The sequence below is a fragment of the Anabrus simplex genome, chromosome 9, assembly GCF_040414725.1.
Source record: "Anabrus simplex isolate iqAnaSimp1 chromosome 9, ASM4041472v1, whole genome shotgun sequence".
In the NCBI taxonomy this organism is placed as follows: Eukaryota; Metazoa; Arthropoda; class Insecta; order Orthoptera; family Tettigoniidae; genus Anabrus; species Anabrus simplex.
Window position 1 is genome coordinate 43,514,892 of NC_090273.1, and position 24,832 is coordinate 43,539,723.

The window sequence follows — 24,832 nt, forward strand, 5'->3', positions numbered from 1 at the left end:
ATATACAAAACACGCGAAATTTCTTCTAATTTAAAAAATATTAAATTCTCAAAAGTAAAAACAGAAATAAAATCACAAAAGAATAAACATTTCCGGGCTGCACACAGTTCCGTCAGACGCCGAGCACTACTGGGAGTCATTCTCGGAGAGATTTATTTTCCTGCCGTGCCTCATAGGCCTCCAGAAATGCTGCAATTTATGAAAACATTCACGGTGCACCGTATATTTATTAGAATGGCAATTTACTTTTTTCATTTCGGAGACAGTTACATCAAACCAGGTTTGCATACGAGAAAAGGCCGCCATTTCTCCAGAATGTCTTTTAGTTGTTGTTTTTTTCGCCGCATAGCCATTACTTTCTTTCACTAAAAGCTTCCAAATCAAATCCGTAAAGAACAAGTAGAAATACATAACAGGTGTACTGTTTCGGGGCGGACAGATCCTAATGCCAGGATCCCTTACGTGGAACTTCTCGGAAACATCGAACTCCGGTTCGGGTGGATAAACCCTGCACCACTTTGGTGTTACGGAAACAGTGTCATTCAATGAAACGTCGTCAGGCCTGCTCTCTTCATCGGAATCACTTTCAACTTCAGATTCTGGAATATATTCTTCTCCGCTCTCAAAAGTATCATCAACTAAAGAAAATATATCGCTGGAAGATATATGAATATCACTTGAATCACTTAGTTCATTATCCATGATCAAAGTTTACACTTCAAAAGAAACAATTCAAGAATAAACTCAATAATATGTTGAAAGATAACGATATATATTCACAGAAACTAACAGAAACAGCGAGCGAGCGCGAAGTTACATAGCAACTGAGATCACAGGGGGATGATGAAATAGTAGGTGATTTTATACCTACCCTGACCTTGACTGAGTCATTTCCGGCTAGTGAGGAATGTGTGATGGAAGACTTGAAGCTTCTTCTTCAATGTCTTACTTATTAAAATAGCGTAAGTGAAAAATAAATGATGTTATGACTGATTAAGCGAATGCATGTACTATGCGTCGCGCGTGCGACGTTGGCATTCTAGTGACACTCTATTGAGTCGCAAGCGCGACGTTTGGTAGTTCTAGGGTTAATGCTTGTGGCAGCGAATGGGCGTGTGATTCGGTAAGAGTTGTGCTTCTCTGTGTGTGCTGTGCTGTGAGAATGTGCCGTGCTCGTAGCCCAGAGGCCTACGGGCCAGTTGAAGGCCGTTCCTTTTTCGTAATGTATATTACTTTTGCTAAAAAACGTTCTGTTCTGTTTTAATGTATAATACGAGGCCATTAGAGCTTTATTGTTTTATTGTTGTAGGGTGCTTCAGTTATGTTTTTGTAAACATTATGCTACCTAGGAAAAATGACATGAGTTTACGGATGGAAAACTCCCTAACCTCTCGGTTCACCTCGCTTCCCCTCTGGGTATATTCCTTTTTCCTTGGGCCTAATGCTGGTACCTCCTCAAGACAGACAGACAGACAGACAGACAGACAGACAGACAGACAGACAGACAGACAGACAGACAGACAGACAGACAGACAGACAGACAGACAGACAGACAGACAGACAGACAGACAGACAGACAGACAGACAGACAGACAGACAGACAGACAGACAGACAGACAGACAGACAGACAGACAGACAGACAGACAGACAGACAGACAGACAGACAGACAGACAGACAGACAGACAGACAGACAGACAGACAGACAGACAGACAGACGTGACGGAAAATTAAAAATTGTATTTCCTTGTTGCTGTGGACATGACCGATACAGAAATAGCATTCCTTTTTAATTTTGAGCAATGTACAGACAATATTATAATTTTATATATACAGATTATTTGCAATAGGGAATGTTCCTTTAATTTTTTGTCCGACTCATTGGCTGAACGGTCAGCGTTGAGGCGTTCGGTTCAGAGGGTCCCGGGTTCGATTCCAGACCGGGTCGGGGATTTTAATCGGCTTAAATTAATTCTTCTAGCTCGGGGACACACTACACTACCAACCACCAGAGAAATACGCAATAGTGATTACATCCCTCCATATTTGATTGGCGTCAGGAAGGGCATTCGCTGGCAAAACAGGGCCAAATCCACATGTGCGACACAGTTCGCACCCGCGACTTCACAGGAGTGGGAAAAGCGGTAGAAAAAGAAGAAGCATGTTCCTATATTTTTTCTGATTGTTTTAAAGTGGATATGTTTTTTGTCTGTCTGGAATTAGCGTTATCATTTTCCTAACACCATTGTAGTAACCATGGCAACCAGTGTTCATCATCTATACATTGCTATAAGAACGCAAGCTTCCTGAGAATGAGTACCACTTACTACCTATCGTGCCGGGCTGAGTGGCTCAGACGGTTAGGGCGCTGGCCTTCTAACCCCAACTTGGCAGGTTCGATCCTGGCTCAGTACGGTGGTATTTGAAGGTGCTCAAATACGACAGCCCCGTGTCGGTAGATTTACTGGCACGTAAAAGAACTCCTGCGGGACTAAATTCCGGCACCTCGGCGTCTCCGAAGACCTTAAAAAGTAGTTAGTGGGACGTAAAGCAAATAGCATTATTATTATTATTATTATTACCTATCGTATTTGGTGATGATTTGAACATCCATCTGAAGTGGGAACGTGGTCAAGAGTTCTTCTCCTTCATGCGTGATACGGTCGCGCTATAACTAAACAATGACCCAGCACTTCCACTACGCCAGAGAGTAGGCGTAACCTACTAAGTGGTCCGCCCCTTCCCTTCAGGGAGGGGGATGAGAGCTTCCACTACGAGCAGTAGTACGTGCACTGATGGTGTGTTCAGTCACCGCGTAAACCACTTAACAACCCAACATTACGTCTCGTACTTTTCCTATCACCGTCCATTGCTGAGTATAACTGTTTGTTTGTTTATTTGTCCAATCATTGTCCCGTTTCTTTACGGGGTCGGGTATGAGGTGAGATGTATCTGTCGTGACGGGTTTTTATGACCTCATCAGGGGAGTTAATGAGATGAAAGGAATGACATGATATATGATTGTAGGACGGGAGAGGGTGAAAGGTGCCGGCACATAGTCTACTCCTCTCGAATAGTACCAAGGGTTCTGTTCAAGGCTGAACGTCCCCATCCGACGGACGAATCATCATCAACAGCGTCACATGCCCTCACTCCACATGAGCACTGCGGAGAGGTTTGGAATTCAACACGAGAAAGACGGAGGGGTCATTTTTGACCGTTTTGTGAATTTAACACGCTGTTGCCATAATTTATCTTATATTTCGTTCAGACTGTAAGAATTTTCATCACTTAGGTTTATTTGCTGCAGTTAAAATTTGGATGTCCCAGCCCTAAGAGCTTGGTCCCTATAATTCAATGAATAGTATACCCTGCCGGCCAATATTCTGATGGTGAAAATGTTTTTTCGACCAACGGGACTCGAACCGGTGTTGAGAGGGTACTAATAGTAGGGCCTAGGAAAAAGGAACACACCCAGAAGGGAAGCGAGGTTACGGAGTTTTCCATTAGTAAATTCATCTGTCATTTATTCTAAGGTAGCAAAGTACAAGGTACCGTAGCAAAATATTTACAAAAACGAAACTGAAGCGTCCGCCTCTGTGGTGTAGTGGTTAGTATGATTAGCTGTCACCCCTGGAGGTCTGGGTCCGATTCCCGGCTCTGCCACGAAATTTTAAAAATCGTACGAGGGCTGGAACCGGGTCCACTCAGCCTCGGGAGGTCAACTGAGTAGAGGTGGGTTCGATTCCCATCTCAGCCACCCTGGAAGTGTTTTTTTTCCATGGTTTCACACTTCTCCTCCAGGCAAATGCCAGGATGGTACCTAAATTCCTTCCCACTCCTAGGCTTTTCCTATCCCATCGTCGACCATAAGACCTATCTGTGTCGGTGCGACGTAAAAGAAATTGCGGAAAAAACCCCACCACATTCCCTCACGACTTACACTCCGATGCTCACTGCCCAGCAGCATCGGATTCCCCTAAGCTGATGCTCTTTTTCAAGCGAAAAATAATGATCGAAATCGACTTTCAACCTATTAGGTCGTGTTACGTTCATTTAGTACGTATTAAAGAGGTGTTAAGTACAGAACAAAGATGGCCAACCAGACACCAGTGGGATTCCCACCTCAGCCATACTCGAAATGGTTTTCTGTGGTTTCCCAATTTTCCTCCAGACAAATGCCGGGATGGTATACTTAAGGTCACTGCCATTTCCCACAAGGCCTCTGTTCAGCATTGCAGGTGAGGTAGCCTGGGAGAGGTACTGGTTCTTCTTCCCAGTTTTATCCGTGACCAAATGGCCCACGCTCCAGGACAGTGCCCTTGAGGGGGTAGAGGTAGGATCCCGCTACTACTAAAACGTTTTCTTTCCTCCCATGAAGGGGGAGGTGGGCCTCTTAGACGGCAACGCCGTCTCTCAGGCCGGGAGATTTGTTACGGTGAAGGAGATGCACGGAGACGGTGAGGGGTTTGGAAGCCGTGGCCTGTACTAGGAACTGTCCCGGCATTCGCCTTAGTGCAGGAGAATGGAGAACCATGGAAAACATTTCTCAGAACAGCCGACGGTTGGAGCTAACCGTGAGGTCCATTCCTGTCCGTCTCCCGAATGCAGAGGCATAGAGCCACGGGAGAAACTTGGCCACCCTTCCTCTGCTCGGTTGGCCGGTCGGAGTGCAGAGCTGTGGCGCCACGGACCAGCCATGGCCACACGTTGGCCGAGACCCACTCTGCATCCACCGACCAGGATCCTTCGCTGAGTCCGGGAAAGTAACCAAACCTAGACGATAAACTGACTCTGTATAAATAAATGTATAGCTCAAAATACTGTATATATCGGGGCTTTCATGACTTATGCCATGTCACAGCTATGCGAGAATAGAGAACGGTTAATGATAGGGCCATAAATAGTAGACTATGCAGTATTAGTTATGAATTCAGGATTCGATAGCTCGCACAACGTATTTGCAATGAGATTTGCATAGATATTTGAGGTACGTCCTGTTACAGTATAACCCTTACTGTTTATGCAACTCTCCTTACACAATCGCAGAGAGGGTAATGGTCATATGATACTCGTTTGCTATCCGATCTACTGTATTAAAACCCAAACCCCATGGCACTACAGCCCTTGAAGGGCCTTGGCCTACCAAGCGACCGCTGCTCAGCCCGAAGTCCTGCAGTTTACGAGGTGTCGTGAGGTCAGCACGACGAATCCTCTCGGCCGGTATTCTTGGCTTTCTAGACCGGGGCCGCTATCTCACTGTCAGATAGGTCCTCAATTCTAATCACGTAGGCTGAGTGGACCTCGAACCAGCCCTCAGGTCCAGGTAAAAATCCCCGACCTGGCCGGGAATCGAACCCGGGGCCTCCGGGTGAGAGGCAAGCACGCTACCCCTACACCACGGGGCCGAATATCCGATCTATTACTGAATGAAATTCCTGGTCCTACAATTATCATGTGTATAACAATGAATTTCCAAGAATATCATTTATACTTACCAGTTCTAAATAATCTGTTTGTTTCAACAGCCGATGATGACAACAAATAAAAATCTGGTCGTAAATTTTGAATATGATTACGAAAATAGGGAACGTGCTATTGTACTCACCTCTGTCTGAGTCGTGATGAGGCTGCAGTCGGAGATAGAGTGGCCGAAGAGTTCCTGTAAAATATGATATTCATTAGTGTGATCATGCGTGAACGACATTAATTACAATTATGGACTGATTTCAGAGTCACCTTAATATTGCCAACGTATTATGTATTTTTCCGGCTTCTATAACAATGACAGGGTAGAGGCTTGCCGATATGAATCCAATTGACATAAATTGTCTTATGGCTGGGGGTTAGCTGAAAATTTGCATCACAAAATGAGGGATACAAAATGTGTGATGCGATGTTACCTAGCAAACGTGCAGGCTGTGATGTGAAGTACTGATAGATGGCATGATTTAAAAACATATTCGGCTCGCCATATGCAGGTCTTTTGATTTGACTCCCGTAGGTGACCTGCGCCTCGTGATGAGGAGGCAATGATGATGAAGACGACACATACACCCAGCTCCCCGTGACAGCGAAATTAACCAATTATGATTAAAATTCCCGACACCGCCGGAAATCGAACCCGAGACTCCTGTGGCCAAGGGCCAGCACGCTAACCATTTAGCCAAGGAGCCGGACGGAGGCTGTGATGTGAAGTACTGATGAATGCCCATGACTAAGAGAAATGTTATCAAGGAGGGGCGTTATTGTATAGATGGTCGATGTGATCTTGCAGGTTGTGATGTGAAGTACTGATGGATGGCCATGACTAAGAGACATGTTACGAACGTGGGGACTTAAAGTACAGGTGGTCGATGTGATCTTGCAGGCTGTGATGAAAAGTACTGATGGATGGTCATGATTTAGAGACATATTATCAAAGAGGGGTAATTAAGTAGAGATGGTCGATGTGATCTTGTAGGCTGTGATGCGAAGTACTGATTGATGGTCATGACTTAGAGACATATTATCAAAGAGGGGCATTTGAGTACAGATGGTCGATGTGATCTTGCAGGCTGTGATGTGAAGTCTTGATAGATGGCCATGACTGAGAGACATGTTATCAAAGAGGGGCGTTGAGTACAGATGGTTGATGTGATCTTGCAGGCTGTGATGTGAAGAATAGATGATGGCCCAGTGGGTGTTGCGAGAGCCAGGTTTCAATAGACTGCAGAGAAGTTAACGAGTCGATACAGATGTGGTTTCTTTCGTCACTCAGTGCAAACTGCAGAGCTTCTAAGATGGCCCAAAGCTCCGCAGTATAGACGCTACATGCACTTGTAAGCGAGATGCTTATATCATCGGAGCCGAAAGAGCGACCAATATATCCTCCGATCTTAGAAGCTTACGTGAAGATATGTTTCGTGGCAAAACAAATAGTTTCAGCAGGCTGAAGAACTTAACAGTTATAGATATTGAAAAAGAGAAGAATTTCGTGCGTAGATTAAGAAAATGATTCTTAGCTAACCACTTGTGGACTGCACTGAAAACTTAGCTACTAGGCCACTGATGAAAAATAACCTTCTTCTCGTCATCGACCTAGACAGGTTGTTTGGGATCTCTCTTAATCTTGGATAGAAGAATGGAGGATCATCACTTTCATTTGAATTCTGCATTTTCATGTAATAATATCTTTACTTGTTCAGAACAATTGCATGGATGGGAGCAAGAACCATAAACCCAACCCCATGTTTGGTGACTTTTTCTTTTTAGCGTAACTTCACACACAAAAAGTCGACCTTTAATTTGCTTCAAGAACGATGTATGCCCGTTTGATAGTCCCTGAGTTACACAGAGAAATAATTTACCTCATCTCAGTATAGAAAAACGTTGACATCTGAATCCACCCTTTGTTTGGATATGAGCCATCACGCCAGCGCCTTAAGTCTAGGAAAAGCTTCTTGAGAGTAACCGAAGCACTTGCAGGAACAGCGCAGTAAGCAAGAATTCAAGAATGGCCCGCCAGGAGTCAACATACGAGTATCAGTCAATGTATATCCCCAAAAGAGGAACTCCCTCCTGGCCATGTTACAGATTGGGTGAATTGGAGAGCACTGAATAGACTGCGCTCTGGTGTTACGCGGTGCAGGGTCAACCAGAAGAAATCGGGTTTTAGAAGTGGATAGTATACCTTGTGTGTATGTGGAGATGAGCAGACCACAGCCCATTTCCTGCAATGTAGTTCATGCCCATTCAGCTGCACAACTGAAGACCTGGTTAAAGAGAAGCCAAATGCACTTGACGTCGCAAAGTTTTAGGCTCACAAGTTTAATGTGGTTCTTCACTACTAAATAATTTATATTATTTTTTATGTTCTTTTGTCATATTTAATTTAAAACTTATGTATGCTTCTTACTCGATATAAATGAGTATACTGTGCAAGAACCTGAGGAGTTCACAGTAATTCAAACATAGGCTACCAGTTTGATGAAAATATTGAACGTAAGGACAAAAAAGGGAAGTTGTAAGCATGATTCTTTTTTATTTACCTAATGTACTGCGCCAAGAAGTCCATCCGCTATACATTTTACTAATAATTCTAGTGCTCAAAACAAGAAATCCTTAATGGTGCAAAACTTACTTTCTCTCCTCTAATCATATCGGTTAGGAACCAGAGGAGTAATTTATAGGCTGTGAGTTTATTATCATTAAAAGACGCACCATACCTTACTCTTCATTTAAGTAACTTTTCGTTCTTATGTACAATTACGTATTAATGACGGCGCTATAGCCAGGTAAGACCACCCCAGTTTTTGCACTTTCCGAAGGTAAAAATAAATTATATTTCTTGTTTTGGCCTAGCTTAAATATGTTAAATAACTTTATATGCAATAGTATTAGTAAAAATGAAAGTAAATTCGTACCCTCCTCCCCAGGTGGTGTAGTTCTTTTCAGGCACACCCCCATTGGAGGTGAACTACATGCACCTATTTAACCTCAAACCAGCTCTCCTGCCAATCTTGCATTTCTGGCAGTACCGGAAATCGGACCCAGACTGCCGAGGACGGCAGATAATAACCGTTACGTCACGGAGGTGGACAATGGTATTAGTAACTCCAATCAAATATGATTAAGGAATTTTCTGTCTGATATTTTGCTCACATAAAAACTTTATATTTTAGACTTTCATGGCTCTTGCTCCAGCCCCATTCATTGGGATCTGTAATTAGTGTAGTCAGTCACTGAAGTTATATTTTGAGCTATATTTAGACATCACAAAGAAATATATTTTACAACTAGTCATAGCAATCATGTTTCACTCACCGTGAGAGGCTGCCAGGTTGGCGTGCTGGTCTGTGGTCCAGATCGACGGGCCGCGTGGTTGGCCATCGCGTTGTTCATCCTGAAACATCAGTAATAATTAAGTTGGACAAATGGCAAGCATCTCTCTAATCAAGGAAACTGAGAAATATACCTCCCATCTTAGTCATCAGTGTATAATAATAACGTTTGCTTTACGTCGCACCGACACATATAGATCTTATGGTGATGATGGGATAGGAAATGTCTGGGAGTGGGAAGGAACCGCCCGCTATTTGCCTTGTGTGAAAATGGAAAACCACAGAAATCCATTTTAAGGGCTTCTGTCAGTGGGATTCGAATCCACTATCTTCCGAATGCAAGCTCATCGCTGCGCACCCCTAACAGCACGGCCAAATCGTTCGGTAGATAGATAGATTATTAACCTGGCAAAGTTAGAGACAGCTGCCCGTGTTTTACACTTAATCAGTAACATATTGGAATGATAAATAACTAACTAAAACCAAACGAAACGAAACGAAACCAAACCAAACCATACCCCACGGCACAACAGCCCCGAAGGGCCTTGGCCTACCAATCGACCGCTGCACAGCCCGAAGGCCTGCAGATTACGAGGTGTCATGTGGTCAACACGACGGACCCTCTCGGCCGTTATTCTTGGCTTTCTAGACCGTGGCAGCCATCTTACCGTCAGATAACTCCTCAATTGTAATCACGTAGGCTGAGTGGAACTCGAGCCAGCCCTCAGATGCAGGTGAAAATCCCTGACCTGGCCGGGAATCGAACCGGTGGCCTCCGGGGAAGAGGCAGGCACGCTACCCTTACCCTGTGGGGCCGGCTAAATAACTAACTACAAAACATAAAAAAGGGATACGAAGAACTACTGAGGTATAGCTAACAATTACTACTTGCACTTTTTAAAGTGTATAAAAGTCTAGGGGAAATAACACAATATTACAGGAAATGAGTACAATTTTGAGGATATACATGAAGACTTCAGTTGTAAAAATAAAACGAGAATTACGAAACAAACTATAATTATCTGTGAAATAAAAGTTTCTCTTGTATTGTGACTTCCTACCAAAGTTGAGAAATGTACAGGGGAAGGCTAAAGTAGACGAGGGGAAGAGAATTTAAAATAAAAAGGGACGAGGAATAGGAAAGTGATTATATCTCGCTGCCATTCTTGTCTTTCCATAAGATATTTTGTGCATACTCTTTTAAATTTCTTGGATACTAATATCCCTCTGATGTCTTGAAGCAGATTGTTCCATTCAAAAATTTCAGCAACTGTGAAGGAATTGCCATATACCGAGGACTTGAGATTGGGTACGGTAAGAATATGAATGTTCTGTGCTCTTGTGCTCTTTGTGGTTTAAACAGAGATTATGGAAACGTAGTACAGATAGAATGACAAGTACTTTTTGCAAGTAGTTAATTTCCATGTTCTGGACACGTAATAAAACGTATAAAAATTCTTAATTTCCGTAAGTATTCATGGTGTCCCTAGTTTTCTCCCTTTACTTTGTTTTCACCAAATGTCTAAGTCCAGGGGACAAGGTATTTTTTACTGCCACGAGTGCTATGTTCTGGGAAATCCAGAACTGTATCGATTTACTGTGTACTGCGCCAGGCTACGAAACATCGTATATCGATTCTCACCCCACTATCACATTCTCTTCGGAAATTACAGTGAATGGCATCTGACACAACCATGGTGTTATACCAATCGATTTCGTGAATATAAAGATGCTTCGAGCAGACCGAAAGGTGCCATTCACTGCACTGTTTATGACCGAAATAGCTGAGCAATTACCTTATTTATCGGATACCGGAAATGAAAAGGCAGATACCCTCAGGAATTCCTAATTGTTCCTCATCCAATATGGAAATTACCTACAGCAAATCACCCCCAAACTTCTCAAAATCCCAAATTAAAACATATCTAATAAGTCAGTCAGTGGAGTAGCCTCTGGACATCAGGTTCAAAAGGGTCTGTCAGAAGATAATTATTTTTTACGGACATATACAGCTGACTTTAATGCCCGAATTCATCCTTTCTCAATTTAACTCCTGCCATGGAAAGTGCTACTTTGAACGCTTTAAGATTAATATTGCAGACTAATATTTGTGCTTTTTCGGATCTTCATAAACAGTGAACGATTTACTGTTCGACTGTGCCGTGTTTGGAAGGACAAGATTCGACCTTGAGTGTCACCTATAAATTTCCGAACTCTCAAAGTCGTTATACCACATGTTTAGAAAATCCTGCTGCTACAAACAGTTCCTTAAATTCAATCACCACATCTTCAATAATTTAGTTTCTTAATTTTGTGTCTGGTGATTGTGGTGATTATTGTTTTAAAATGAAGTACAACTAGGCAATTACCCTGTATTTAATATTAATCAGGGAGAGAAAAATGGGGAAGAGATCCGACACTTCCAAAAATGAAGATATCGGCCAAAGAAAGACAAGGGATAGGAAAGGCGTGAACATGAAACACTCCCTAGGCTTCGGGAACCTAATACCGTCGGGGTTGGTAAAGGACAAGGGTTGGGCAAAGGAGGTCAGATAGGATAGCTGAGAGCGATGAGCCTGGCACAAGTAAATGTACACAATGCCAGGACTCATCTAAGGGCCCCGTGACCGCCAACCTATGCTCCAAGTTAAGAACCCTTCTAGTTGCCTCTTACGATAGGCAGGGGATATCGTGGGAGATATTATACCGCCCCCACCCAGTGGGGGTAATTTTGTGTCAAGGACCAATAAGTAATTAACTGATCAAACTACATAGTAGAGTCATTAAGTTCGTGGACTGGCCGTCTAGTGTAACAGTGGACAGTTTGCACCTTAGAATGTTGTCGTGACAGTTCTTCACTAGTCCCAGCAGGAGGCAGTTGACTGCATAGTAAAAGCAGAAGTGCCGTGTGCGTAGAGGCGCGCGGCTGTGAGCTTGCATCCGGGAGATAGTAGGTTCGAATCCCACTATCGGCAGCCTTGAAAATGGTTTTCCGTGGTTTCCCATTTTCACACCAAGCAAATGCTGGGGCTGTACCTTAATTAAGGCCACGGCCGCTTCCTTCCAACTCCTAAGCCTATCCTATCCCATCGTCGCCATAAGGCCTCTCTGTGTCGGTGCGACGTAAAGCCCCTAGCAAAAGAAAAAAAAAAAAAGCAGAAGTACGGTCCTGTTGTGAAATATAGTTGAATATCAGCGGGAGAACATGAGAATGTCTGAGTTGAGCAAAGGGCAAATTTCGAGTTTTGCCAAAAATTAGTCAAATCCGCTAGCGAAACGTTTCAGATGATCAAGTCGAAATTGCCCGGATCATTACGACGGGAAAAAAGACGCGAAAAGACAGGTAAAAAAATTATGTGGTCCTTGAACTGTTAGCGCCAGTCCACGAACATATCGACTGTGGTACGTACATAGGTGTATACTGTATTGCCTGCACTTTAGGCGCCACTACACGAACTTATTGACTGTGGTAGTATAACCTTAATATACCGTACTAATATAAAATAGGGTTCAAACTATTATGATTTATCAGGGACTAGCAGACAGGATGAGGACCTTCTTACTAGCTTGTCTTGTTGGTGAATCTCATAAAGAAACTACAACGGAGCTTCACAAAATAAGGTAACAAGAGCTGTCACGGAGGAACTTCATTTTATAGGCAGATATAAGGATACACAGTAGCAGGATACTGATACACATTACAATTCAACATACCACAGTCAACATTCTTGTACAGGAACTTGTTCCAAATGTACCCGAGGACATCGATGTCAGTATGGAAGAAATCAGCGTCCAGCCTCTGAAACTACGCCATGACGACATTCTGAACGGCCATATAGTCGCTGAATCGCTTACCATCCAGGTATTTCTTCAACGGTCCCGAAAGGTGGAAATCACACGGTGGTAGGTCGGGGCTGTATGGATGGTGGTCGTGGAGGTGATTTATTGTTTTAAGAGGAAGCACAACTAGGTAATCATCCTCTCTGAATAAATTAAATGGAAACAAAAATTAAATTCATATAAACGTATTTATCCAGGAAAGGAATTTGAAAATGATAAAAAAAAAATTTACGGACCAAAATATGGTTTACGATTGAGATAGCTAAATAAAATTCTGGAAACTCAATCGTCAAAAATTACGAGTGTTTCGCCCCCGTCATGCTAGCCGGCCAGTGTCTTGGGATGGTGCGCTATCCAACTGATGAGCCCATGCCGCACTGGAGCGAAAAACTCGTTTTGGACGATTGAGTTTCCTGAATTTCATTTAAAAATTGCAGGCATTCAGCATAATCTCGCAACAACCCACGCCTGTCGAATAACATAATGGGCTCTGCTTAAAGTTTTACGTCCCCATCCACTGGACGCATCACCCCACTCCATATGAACACGGCGGAAAGGTTTGGAATTGAATCCAGACTTTCGGTACGCAATCTATGATTAGAAACAGTACACCACCACCTCTCCTATCCTGACGGCCATAGGCTTGAATGCAAACTTACTAAAGAAAGTAACAAGTATAGTCTAACCTGCACAATGGTTACGTTATGAGATTTGCATAAGTGATAGGGGTACGGTTTATCATAACCTCAAGAATTTATGTTACTCTCGCCACATTATTTACAAGCTGGCCGAACCAAATTAGTTTGCATTCTAACCTATTACTGTCAAAACAATCGGGGTTTAATAATTAACAACACTCTGGTGATGTGTTTGAATGCTGTGTTATCTATATATTGAAAGAGTTTACTAAAACAGTTTTGGCAAATCCGTCTGTCCGTTCCACTGGACCAATAGCTGCCTCTGTGGATCCGTGGTAGAGTGTCGGCCTCCGGATCCCAAGATAGCGGATTCAAACCCGGCAGAGGTAGTCGGATGTTTAAAGGGCGGAAAAAAGTCCATTCGACACTCCATGTCGTACGATGTCGGCATGTAAAAGATCTCTGGTGATACATTTGGTATTTACCCGACAAAATTCATTAAATCTCAGCCATAGTCGCCCAGGAGAGATTCGGTTTACTCTGTCTGCCATCTAGTGGGCCTTGAGTACAATGGAACGTCGAAATTGACGAGCAGACAGCCAGATGGCGTCAAATCGAAATGTCTGCACACGGTAGCTGAGGCCATACAATTATTATTATTACTGGACCAATTTGCTTCATTGTCGCCGAAATTACCTGCCAATGAATCATGAGACATTGATAGGTCTCTAAGTTCAGCTAATTTTGAGTAATCATAAAATCAAATCATTAATTGATCACTCCAATAATTGTAAGCGAAGGATTACCCCAACCCGCAATACATTCTGTACATAGCAGGTTGCTAAGTGACTGACACTTTCATTAATATTTATGTGATTTTCATTCTTAGTAATGTGCTTGCATGCAGCCATGTTTGATTACTGCCTGTCAAGTCAGAGAGTATACACTTCCTCTAATCACGGAAGAATACAATTCCTTGCTAGATACGCTTTGATTCTCTAACCTTTCCCAGCTTCCAGATACATTCAACAGATCGCATAGCGTTCCTAAAAACTTACGTGCTGATATGACAAACGCCTTAGCCATTATTTGGAACACCTATCGAAGGATAACTTAGCTACACTAGAAAGAGGGAAGGATATCTATATATTTAAAAAAATGATGAAAACTAAAGTCAGTCAGTCCGGCCATTCTATCCGGTCGATTTCCTTCATTTTTTAACTGAAAAGTATTCATGCACAGATTTTGTCCTTGTTCCGAGGTATCTGTGGAACAGCAGAGGTGAAAGAAGGTGCGGGGGTGAACAGGTCTCAGGCTACGAAATTAAAGTTAATTTAAAATTTAACAAGGTTATATTTTCTTAGCAAAATCAAGAAATAACAAGCATGGCAGGTACAGAGTAGCAAGGCAACAAAAGTACAATTACAGTGTTTACAGGATTTGGGCTTCGAGCCCCGAACTCACAATTCTGGGGCAATTAGCCCAACTTTACTCCAAAATAAGTTTTAACAGAGGGGCAGAAAACCCCATTCATGCCCAGGAGCACTTGCTCCAAATTACACAGTAAAGCCTCCTCGAGGCATACAACAACTCAATTTTCAAGAAAGAGCAACTCGCTCTCAAAATTTAAGCCTATCAAAGGCCACACCAAACTCCACATTCAAGTTGTCCTCTAAGGACATAAACGCAGGGGTAAAATACCCAACCTACTGAGGCCTATTAAGTGAGAAAAGGTTAATTACATGGCCTCTAAAATACCAATTTGAGAGGAGGCGATCTGCACTCCTAATACATTTTGTTTAAAACCTAATCTGGCTCTAGGCCGCTAATGCAAGGGCTAATCCCATACTAAAGAGGTGACTTTAGAAAGAAACAATTTACATTACGTTAAGGAAGAATCAGATGGGAAAATTAAGTTCACCTCAAAACAATATGAGTGGGAGGTCGAGAGGTTTAAGCACTCTCTATCCCAATATGTAGCATTGAAAGAGAATAGAAGCTAAGAGACTTTACATTTTAGGGAAAGTTACATGGTGGAAACGCTTCGGACCCGCCCCGAGAGTTAAACTGCTGAGCTAGCAAGAAAAGAAGTTATTAAACGGCCATTACCTTGTTGTTGAACTGCTGCCCGAAGAAAGAGGCGCTTCCCGCCCCCTGCTACGTACTTTACACTTTGAAAGTTGGTACTGAAGAGGCGCAGAGACCCGAAAATCAGCAGTTTATATACTCTCGTGGAAAGTTCGAGGCGTTTCAGGAATGAAGACACCCGCCCACAATCATTTAATTGGATAACCAAGAAAACCCCTACACAATATGAAGAAGAAACACATAATTGGTGGAAAATTAATTCAAGAAATTCGGGATTGGCTAAATTCAAAACAAGGGGAAAGAAAGGGTTAATATTGCCAACTTAAACAATGACAGAAATAAATTTAACAAGGAACAAACTTATGAATTCAAAATTTCTCCAAAAACATAGTTCTTTCACTTCGCACTAGGGTGCACCATTGTAGTTCTTCAGTAGTGTCCTCTAGAAGAGAATGTTCACACTTCTTACTACAGGAAAAACAAAAATACGTCGAAAACGACCCAGTTCAGAAACTCCAAAATTTCCAAGTAGTGACATCTTCTGAGAAACTTGAAAATTAACACCTTAGATAAAGTTCAGACTTCCTCCAGTAGGGGAGTTTCAACTGGCGCAAAGTTTGAATTAGCGGCGTGGAGGTGTACCGCCCGGTACAGTCATCATGCACTATAAATCACCTAAGTTTCGCCTTCCTCAAATTATTTGATTTTTCAATTTTTTGTCTCTTTGAAGCAATCATATCTTTGGCTCTAACTGAGGTACGGAGTTCGTTTTGGCCCAAAGACACTCAGTGGATCAAGATCCTTCATTTCAGATCTTAAATATTCAAATTGATTGATTCTGAGGAACGTTATGAGTGCACATTCAATTTGACGTCCCATTTCTTCAACATTTTTTTCTCATTGAAGCAATTAAATCTTTCGTTCTAATTGAGGTACGCAGTTCGTTTTGGTCTAAAAACACTCAGTGGGTCAAGCGCTTTCTTTTGAGGTAATAACTACTTAAATTGGTAGATTATGAGAAAAGTTATGAGTACATTTGTCTTCATGACGAAGATCTTTCAAGGACTTTTCAACAGTTCGGCGCGTAGTGTTGTTCCAAGGAATGTTTAATTCAATTTCTTTGTGTGATGTATTTTCAAGTGTTTGGTTGACATAATATTACATTCTATTACCGCAGCAGATCATGTGCGTTATTTCATTAAGTCGGAACTTTGTAAATACATCCGTGAGGAGGGTAACGAACAACACTATACTTTGCACATTGCGGGCGGAGCCAGCGGGAAACTCCTAGTGTATCTTTAAAAAGTTCCCTACAGAACTGCGATTAAAAATACCATTGCCTCCTACGACACAATAATAAGCTTTACTTGAGGAACTGCAGGATTAAAAAATGCGAATATATGGCTATATTTTTTTCAAACAGACGGCTTGATGACGTCATAATGGGTGAATTCTGAGTTCGAACTGCGCGTACCATAACGTGCTTCTTATTAAATGTTCGTAAAACGATTGAAAAAGGCAGGCGAAACAATCTGACTATGACAGGCATATCAAGGCGAGCTATATGACCTATTCATAACGAATTCTGCGGAGCAGTACGGGATGGATGTAAGGTGGGCGCTCAAAAGTCTTTTGAGGCTGCTGCGACAGAAAGTTTCTCCTCCAGTGATACGCGACATGTTCTCTTGTTATGCACAATATAATACGTGTTCACCGAGAGTGACACCAGCATAGTGCAGTGACACATCGCTACTCGGAAGTGGATGATAAATAGTCCTGAAAATATTTTCTATAGAATAAATGAGAGATTTTTATTACCTAGTTGTCCCATATAGAGCAAGTGCTAGTGGTGGACCAGTGGGAACTGCCATATCGATGGTACAGCCTTAGTTGTTGACGGATATCGCTAAGTAATATCACACTTCAATGAACATTTTAGAGAACTTACAAGTGTACCGAAGATTTTTCTCCTGAAAACGACCATATAGACTTTGGCACGACAATGATTTTGCTCTTTTATTTCTTTACTGATAGGTAGTTTTCCAGACGCAGAGTAGTGAGTGCACTGTGTCTTCTAGTTTTGGCTAGAACAAGTTTACAAGTTTATTTCTTTCATGTATTCGTCTCGGTTGCGTTTCAAAACACGAACCAGGCCCGCACTGTTTTGTAGGAATAAATGTTCACGCAATCTCTATGATTTAAAATGTAGGCTTAAGGTGATTCAAGATGCTCAATTACGCCAGACTAGGATTGGTAGGTTTAAAAACACGTACAATATTTCTGCCATTGGCGTATCTGAAAATGGTAAATAGTTACAGGAACGTAATGACCAATAATAATAATAATAATAATAATAATAATAATAATAATAATAATAATAATAATAATAATCGTACTGTTTCAACCACCGAATCTAGGTGGAATGCCTATCTATTTCGACATTCCGATTGTGCTGCTATGTAGCGACGAACGGGGAATTCAACCGGATATTCCTTACGGTTGCGTTAATTTAATGTTATTTACTCACGCCAGTTCAGCAGAGCAATCGCAAGAATGAAACTTCATCACGGTTGTTTCCCTCGACACCTGCACAAAATCCGAGTACTACGATCTCCGTTCTGTTCGTGTTCAGCTGATACAGTTTCAAACCTTAACAACTTATTCTTTGGATGGCCACACCACTTTGCTCGCACTATAATTGTCTACTACAAAAGATATTGCCATTGGAATACCATTTACCACCTATTCTCCGCAAAAGTAACCAGTCTGCCTAACACGAGTGCATTTTCTTCTGATATTGGATTGGAAATTTCAAAACTTCAGCTATTCCACTCCTACCTCTTTCTGTTCCATGGCCTGCTCATGTCTGACACTCGAAGTCATAAATGGCTTTATGACGAAAATATCAATACATCTCTTCTGTACCCAGTAACAAATAAAACGACTCCATCGATTACTTCCCTCCTTACTTACTTATTTATTTACTTATTTACTAAATTACTTCCTTTTTATTTATTTACTTAGTTACTTGGTTACTTATTTACTTACTTACGTACTTACATATTTACTTACTTATTTACTTTTTATTTATTTACTTATTAGGTACTTATTTACTTAGTTAGGCCCTACTTATTTACTTAGTTGATTGTTTATTTACTTGCTTATTTACTTACTAATTTACTAACTTACGTACTTATTTACTTGTTTACTTACTTATTTACTTCCTTACTTATAAAGGGTGTTTCCATAAGAGCCAGCTTAAGGAGAAAATGAGTTAACAATTTGAGGTACATAGAGGTACTTTTTTATTTTACATTCGTATTTACATTAGTTGAGCCTCCGTGGCTCAGACGGCAGCGCGTCGGCCTCTCACCGCTGGATACCGTGGTTCAAATCCCGGTCACTCCATGTGAGATTTGTGCTGGACAAAGCGGAGGCGGGACAGGTTTTTCTCCGGGTACTCCGGTTTTCCCTGTCATCTTTAATTCCAGCAACACTCTCCATTCTCATTTCATAGCATTTACCACTAATTAATATAAATCACTTTGGGAGTGGCGACCCCATCGTAATAACAGCCTATATCTGATTCATTCATTACATCCCTGGTCCGGTCAAAGACTGGAAAACAGGTTGTAGGTTTTCATTCATTCACTCATTTACATTAGTTACAGTTAACTGCAAATACCATCGCTGATACATTGAACGTACAATTTTCATTGTATCTTACAAAATGTGCTGAAACTAACGGCCATTAACCTCAATGCATGCGTGATTCATAGAACGTTCTGTCATGGGACAATGTAAATACGACACAACAGATCCATCTTATGGACAGGTAAAGTAAACAGAACCTGCATCATGACGTCCTCCTTGTTTCCTTGCAGGAAGTAATGAATTTATATGTAAATAAACAGCACAGTACGTGTAAACCTGTACGCATGCTAGTTGTAAATAAGCTGGTAAACAGTAATGCGAGACAAAGTGATAGACCAGTTTACTTCCATATCTCCTTCAGCCGACTTCTCCGACCACATGTTCCGTGCCTCAAATCATTCAGTGGAGCATTCTCTATGTCCTGTTAAATGTTTGCACGCTCTTACGGAAACACTCTGTATACTTACTTACTTACTTATTTACTTAGTTACTTATTTACTTTCTCACTTATTTAGTTATTTATTTGTTTACTTATTTATTTAATTAATTACTTATTTATGCACTTACTTATTTACTTACTTATTTACTTAGTTACTTGTTTACTTATTTATGTAATCACTTACTTACTTATGCACTTTCTTAGTTACTTACTTTTTCATTTACGTACTTATTTACTTACTTATTTACTCATTCACTTACTTACGTACTTATTATTTACTTAGTTACTTATTTACTTACTTATTTACTTGTTTACGTATATATTTACTCAATTAATTACTTATTTATGTACTTACTTAGTTACTTACTTATTTACTTAGTTACTTGTTTACTTATTTACTCACTTACTTACTTATGTAATTACTTAGTTACTTATTTACTTACTGAATTTACTTCCTTACTTAATTCACTGACTGAGTGGGCTTTATCTGTTGGACCTCCGTAGGTGAAAGCTGAGATTATTCAATTCACTCATTCATTAATGAATGCTCCCCCCCCCCCTTTCCCGCCACTTGGTGGCTGTCCGTGATTGGGTGAGAGGAGTGTTTATTTATTCATTCATTCATACAGTCAATCTGGCAATTCATAATGTCCATTGGAAGCTAAGGGTAACTCTCCTCAGACTCATGACATAAGTAAACACTAGCAAAAAGCAAAGCAAAGTCACCTCCGTACAGGCCCTGAAGGCCCTTGGAGGAGCGGAAGGTAAAGGCTTCCACCATTGTTAACCTCGGCACGTGATGGGAAATAAATACTAGCACTAATGCAAATTAATAATGCTAAGGTACATGTTGTCCTAGAATAATGTCAATGTCTAGGACGAAAACGAATACAATTTTAAAACTGCAACTTAGGGTTTGAGTGTAAATAGTGATAAGGCGTAATTGTAATGTTTAGATAAATATAGCAATAGGAGCATAAATTGTAACAAGAAAATCTTGCATGTTCTTGGTTCATATCCACGGGGGGGCTTTCTTAGCAATGTTGGGCACAACACAATAAGATCTAGAATTGCAGCAGCATTCTCCCAGAAAGGTTACGCGGTAGATGAAGGGGTGGAATGTGTTGATGACGGTGGAAAAACCGGAGAATAGATATAATCACAATTGACCGAGAATAAGACTTTACATGTATATTCTGGATCCCACCATTAGATGTGAGGTCAACTCCAGTCAGCCAGCAGAGGTAGACGCGGAGAAGCGAGCCATGTGTGAACCAACCATCAGTTACTTCAAAGAATAATACATCTCTTGTAAAAGGGTTGTAGGACTTTTCATAGGAGCAAGAAGAACCATATCAATAATTTTAGTTGAGTTCTTCAGAAGTGTGGCCATTCCCAAGAATCAATACTGTGATTTAGCCGTCTTGTTCATTAAAGGCTCCGCCAAAATTGTTAGAAATCACCTCTATAGTACTGCATACGAGGATTAACTCCAGGAAACTTCATAAGGTTACACATACATTCAATATTTAAAAGTTATGATATACTTTTTCAGATTTAGGCAGCCTATCATTGTAGGAAGTACAAATAAAAAATAAAACATTTGGATTGCAATAACTGGTTACTCTCTCCTCAGCTCCAGGCGATCCGGAACTGGGAGATGGGGGTATTTTATTCTATTCTATTGCAGTGAGGTAGAAGTAATGATCAACAATATTCTATAAGAAAGAAGTGAATTCTTGGACAACAATAGCTTTACGTTGGGACTGAAAGCTGGCTGGACACAAGTATTTTATTCATAATTTGGAAATGATGCGAATTAAGTTAAGCGAGAATGATTGCTAGTATGAAAAAGTGGGAACAGTGGCAGGAGGGAACTCGATGGATGGAGCTGTATGTACAAGCCGGCTTCGGTGGTGGGGTCATGTGGGGCGAATGGAGGAGGATAGGTCACCTGCGAGACTACGAAACTACGAGACTGAACTATGGAATTGAAATGGGATTGGCGAATGCTTTCTAATGCCGGGAGTGTCGGAGGACATGTTCGGCTCGCTAGGTGCAGTTATTTTGATTTGACTCCCGTAGGCGATCTGCGTGTCGTGATGAGGATGAAATGATGATGAAGACGAAACATACACCCAGCCTCCGTGCCAGCGAAATTAACCAATGGTGGTTAAAATTCACGATCCTCTCGGGAATCGAATTCGGGACTCCTGTGATCAAAGCACAGCATGATAACCATTTAGCCATGGAACCGGACGACTATCGCGTTTAGAAAAAACTGAGGAAAACGAAATACCTAATATCTTAAAGGTAAGAGTTGTGGAATTAAATGATGCCACAGTGCTACAATGGTACCAAATAGAGACTTGTGGAAGCGGTTAGTTAATTGACAGAGGATTTCAGACTGAATATTGAAGTCTACATCATGAAGATGTTCAAAAGCTGAAGCTGGATTAAACCCGGGAGCTTTGGATTATGTGTCGTATACTGTACTACTGGTATAAGGAAGCAGCTTACATCTCACTATTGTTTGAAAACTCGTGTGCGTGTTGATGTGAAATATTTTTGCACTATTTTTCTCATAATTGTTATTTATAATTATTTACACAGATCTTATCATAGTAAAGCACACATGTAGTGTAGACGTGCCTCAGAGTCATGGTTCAAGTTCATTGACTCTGATGTTGACCTCTTTACATTTTACAGCAGTGGCTATATTCAGTGCGGGCCTGTCACGACACTACAGTTTTATCGGCTGCATGTGGCTCTCGGCATCACGCTTATGCACTGCTCACTGCTCGTTTGAAGGAACTGTGGGTTGTGAGGCAACTGAGCGACACAATGGAAAGAACTTACCCTATAGCGTGGAAGAACCGAGAAACGACATGTGTTTAAAATCCTTTATGAGTTCTTGTGATCATTTCTTTTTATTGTGTTGTAGGACAGACACATTTAATATGTGCATGATAGCTCACTGACACCCTCAATGACTTCCTTAAAAGACGGCAGGGATTCGAATTGCGACTAGTGCACGTGGAGTTTGGAAATGGAAAGCGACGATCTTGTAGACTGCACTTCACGTAGAACTGGAGGCCCAGTGGATGTGGTTGCGATATGAACAGTCACCTAAACCTTCAATCTATCTATCTACTAATTTACCTTCTTGTCCATCTAATTTTTATCTTTCGATCTATCGATTTACCTTCTTGTCCACCTAATCTTTATCTTTCAATCTATCAATTTATCTCCTAGTCTGTCTAATCTTTCAATCTATCAATTTATCTCCTTGCCTAACTAATCTTTATCTTTCAATCTATTAATTTATCTCCTTGTCTGCCTAATCTTTATCTTTCAATCTATCAATTTATCTCCTAGTCTGTCTAATCTTTATCTTTCAATCTATCAATTTATCTCCTAGTCTGTCTAATCTTTCAATCTATCAATTTATCTCCTAGTCTGTCTAATCTTTATCTTTCAATCTATCAGTTTATCTCCTTGCCTGACTAATCTTCATCTTTCAATCTATCAATTTATCTCCTTGTCTGCCTAATCTTTATCTTTCAATCTATCAATTTATCTCCTAGTCTGTCTAATCTTTATCTTTCAATCTATCAATTTATCTCCTACTCTGTCTAATCTTTCAATCTATCAATTTATCTCCTAGTCTGTCTAATCTTTATCTTTCAATCTATCAATTTATCTCCTAGTCTGTCTAATCTTTATCTTTCGATCCATCAATTTATCTTCTTGCCTATCTAATATTTTCCCATCCATTTATCTATCTATCTATCTATCTATCTATCTATCTATCTATCCGGTTCCTTGGTTGGCGTCCTTCGGTTCTTGGGGTCTCCAGTTCAATTCCTGGCCGGGTTGAGGATTGTAGACCTATCGTTAATCCCTCTGCCTTGGATGCTGGGTATTTTCGTTTTTCTAAATGCACACAACTTCATTTGCACACTGCATATCAGACTGCCGATCGTTGCAAAACACACCATACTGGTATCAGTAAGGGCAAATGGCACAAAAATAGGCTTAATCCACGCGTGGTGCCGAACTAAAGAAACTGGTAAAAGAGTAATATCATCCATGTATAATTCTTTCTTCCTTCTTTCCTTTTTTCTTCGAAAGCATGACGTAGAATGCCACCTCTCGCTTGGATGTACCACTAACAACCAGCACCAGTGCCAGGAAGCTGCTGCACGGGAGTCTAACCCGAGGCACTTTGAAACGAACGCAACTACGCTGATCATTCAATCGAGGAGCTGGGAAATTCCACGTTCCCTATTGTAATAATAATAATAATAATAATAATAATAATAATAATAATAATAATAATAATAATAATAATAACTCGAACCTCTATTATTCGAATTTTCAGTATCTCGAAGTACCTTCAATTTTCCGGCCGTTCGTTCTATTCTTCACGTGTATTTATTTCTCCATTTCTCGAAGCAAACGTTTCCTCCCTTGAAGCAAAAAAAAAAAAAAAAAAAACTCTGTAACTGGAATTGTGTTGACTGTGCAATAGAGCATTTATAGTAACAAGTAAAGAAAGGGTCAGAACGACGCTGGGAGCTAATATGACAGGAACCGAAAAACAAACTTCTATTGATCAGAAAATCGGCGAAGCCTCGTTGTTTTTCGGGTGTGAGTTCATTTCCGGTCACGCACGAAAGCTGCCGCGGAAGTCGTGGATGACAACCTCCATTTATGAAACTTGGCTGCGTGGTTTCGAACCTACATACAGAGTCAGTCGAATATAAATGACAGTGTTTCTCGTAGAAATAAATATTGTTGAGAAGTATGTGGAAGAAAAGAAGGTTAACAGTAAAAAGCAGAAGAGACTAACGATTTTTTTTTCCAAAGATGTTAACGGAAGTATGTTTCTTGTTTCACTATTGTATATACTGTATTTTATCCTCAAAAAAAGGTGCTTTAATAAAGGTTATAATTAAAGCGATGCCGCAAAATACGAGTTTGTTAGTACATTTTTATATACTGTAAAAAATTCTGTATTCAGCATAAGCCCGTAGATACATATGATTCACTTATGCGCTACACATGTTCAAAAACGGTATTCTCCATAAATCGAAATTTCGATATCTCGAAATAAGATTTAGCTCCCGAGGTGATTCGAGATATCGAGGCTCCACTATCGAGGCTCCACTATAATAATAATAATAATAATAATAATAATAATAATAAAAATAATAATAGACTACACAATATAGCATCAAAGGCAGGCCTCCAGATATCCTACGAGAAAACCAAGTACATGGAAAATCTACGTCAAAATAGCAAAAGAACTCCGCTAGAGATGGAAAACGGCACAATTTCACTGGTGCC

The 24,832-nt window shown here is 40.9% G+C and overlaps 1 protein-coding gene across 1 annotated transcript in view; it reads right to left on the reverse strand.

Annotated features, from left to right (window-relative positions):
- Window positions 1-24,832, reverse strand: part of LOC136880850 (TOG array regulator of axonemal microtubules protein 1) — a 437,167-nt gene that overhangs the window by 185,343 nt on the left and 226,992 nt on the right. Inside the window, exons 11-12 of the mRNA XM_068229140.1 lie at window positions 8,805-8,883; window positions 5,608-5,661 (exon numbers count right to left, since the gene is read on the reverse strand). Coding sequence (XP_068085241.1) covers window positions 5,608-5,661; window positions 8,805-8,883 — 133 coding nt within the window. The remainder of the gene's footprint in view (window positions 1-5,607; window positions 5,662-8,804; window positions 8,884-24,832) is intronic.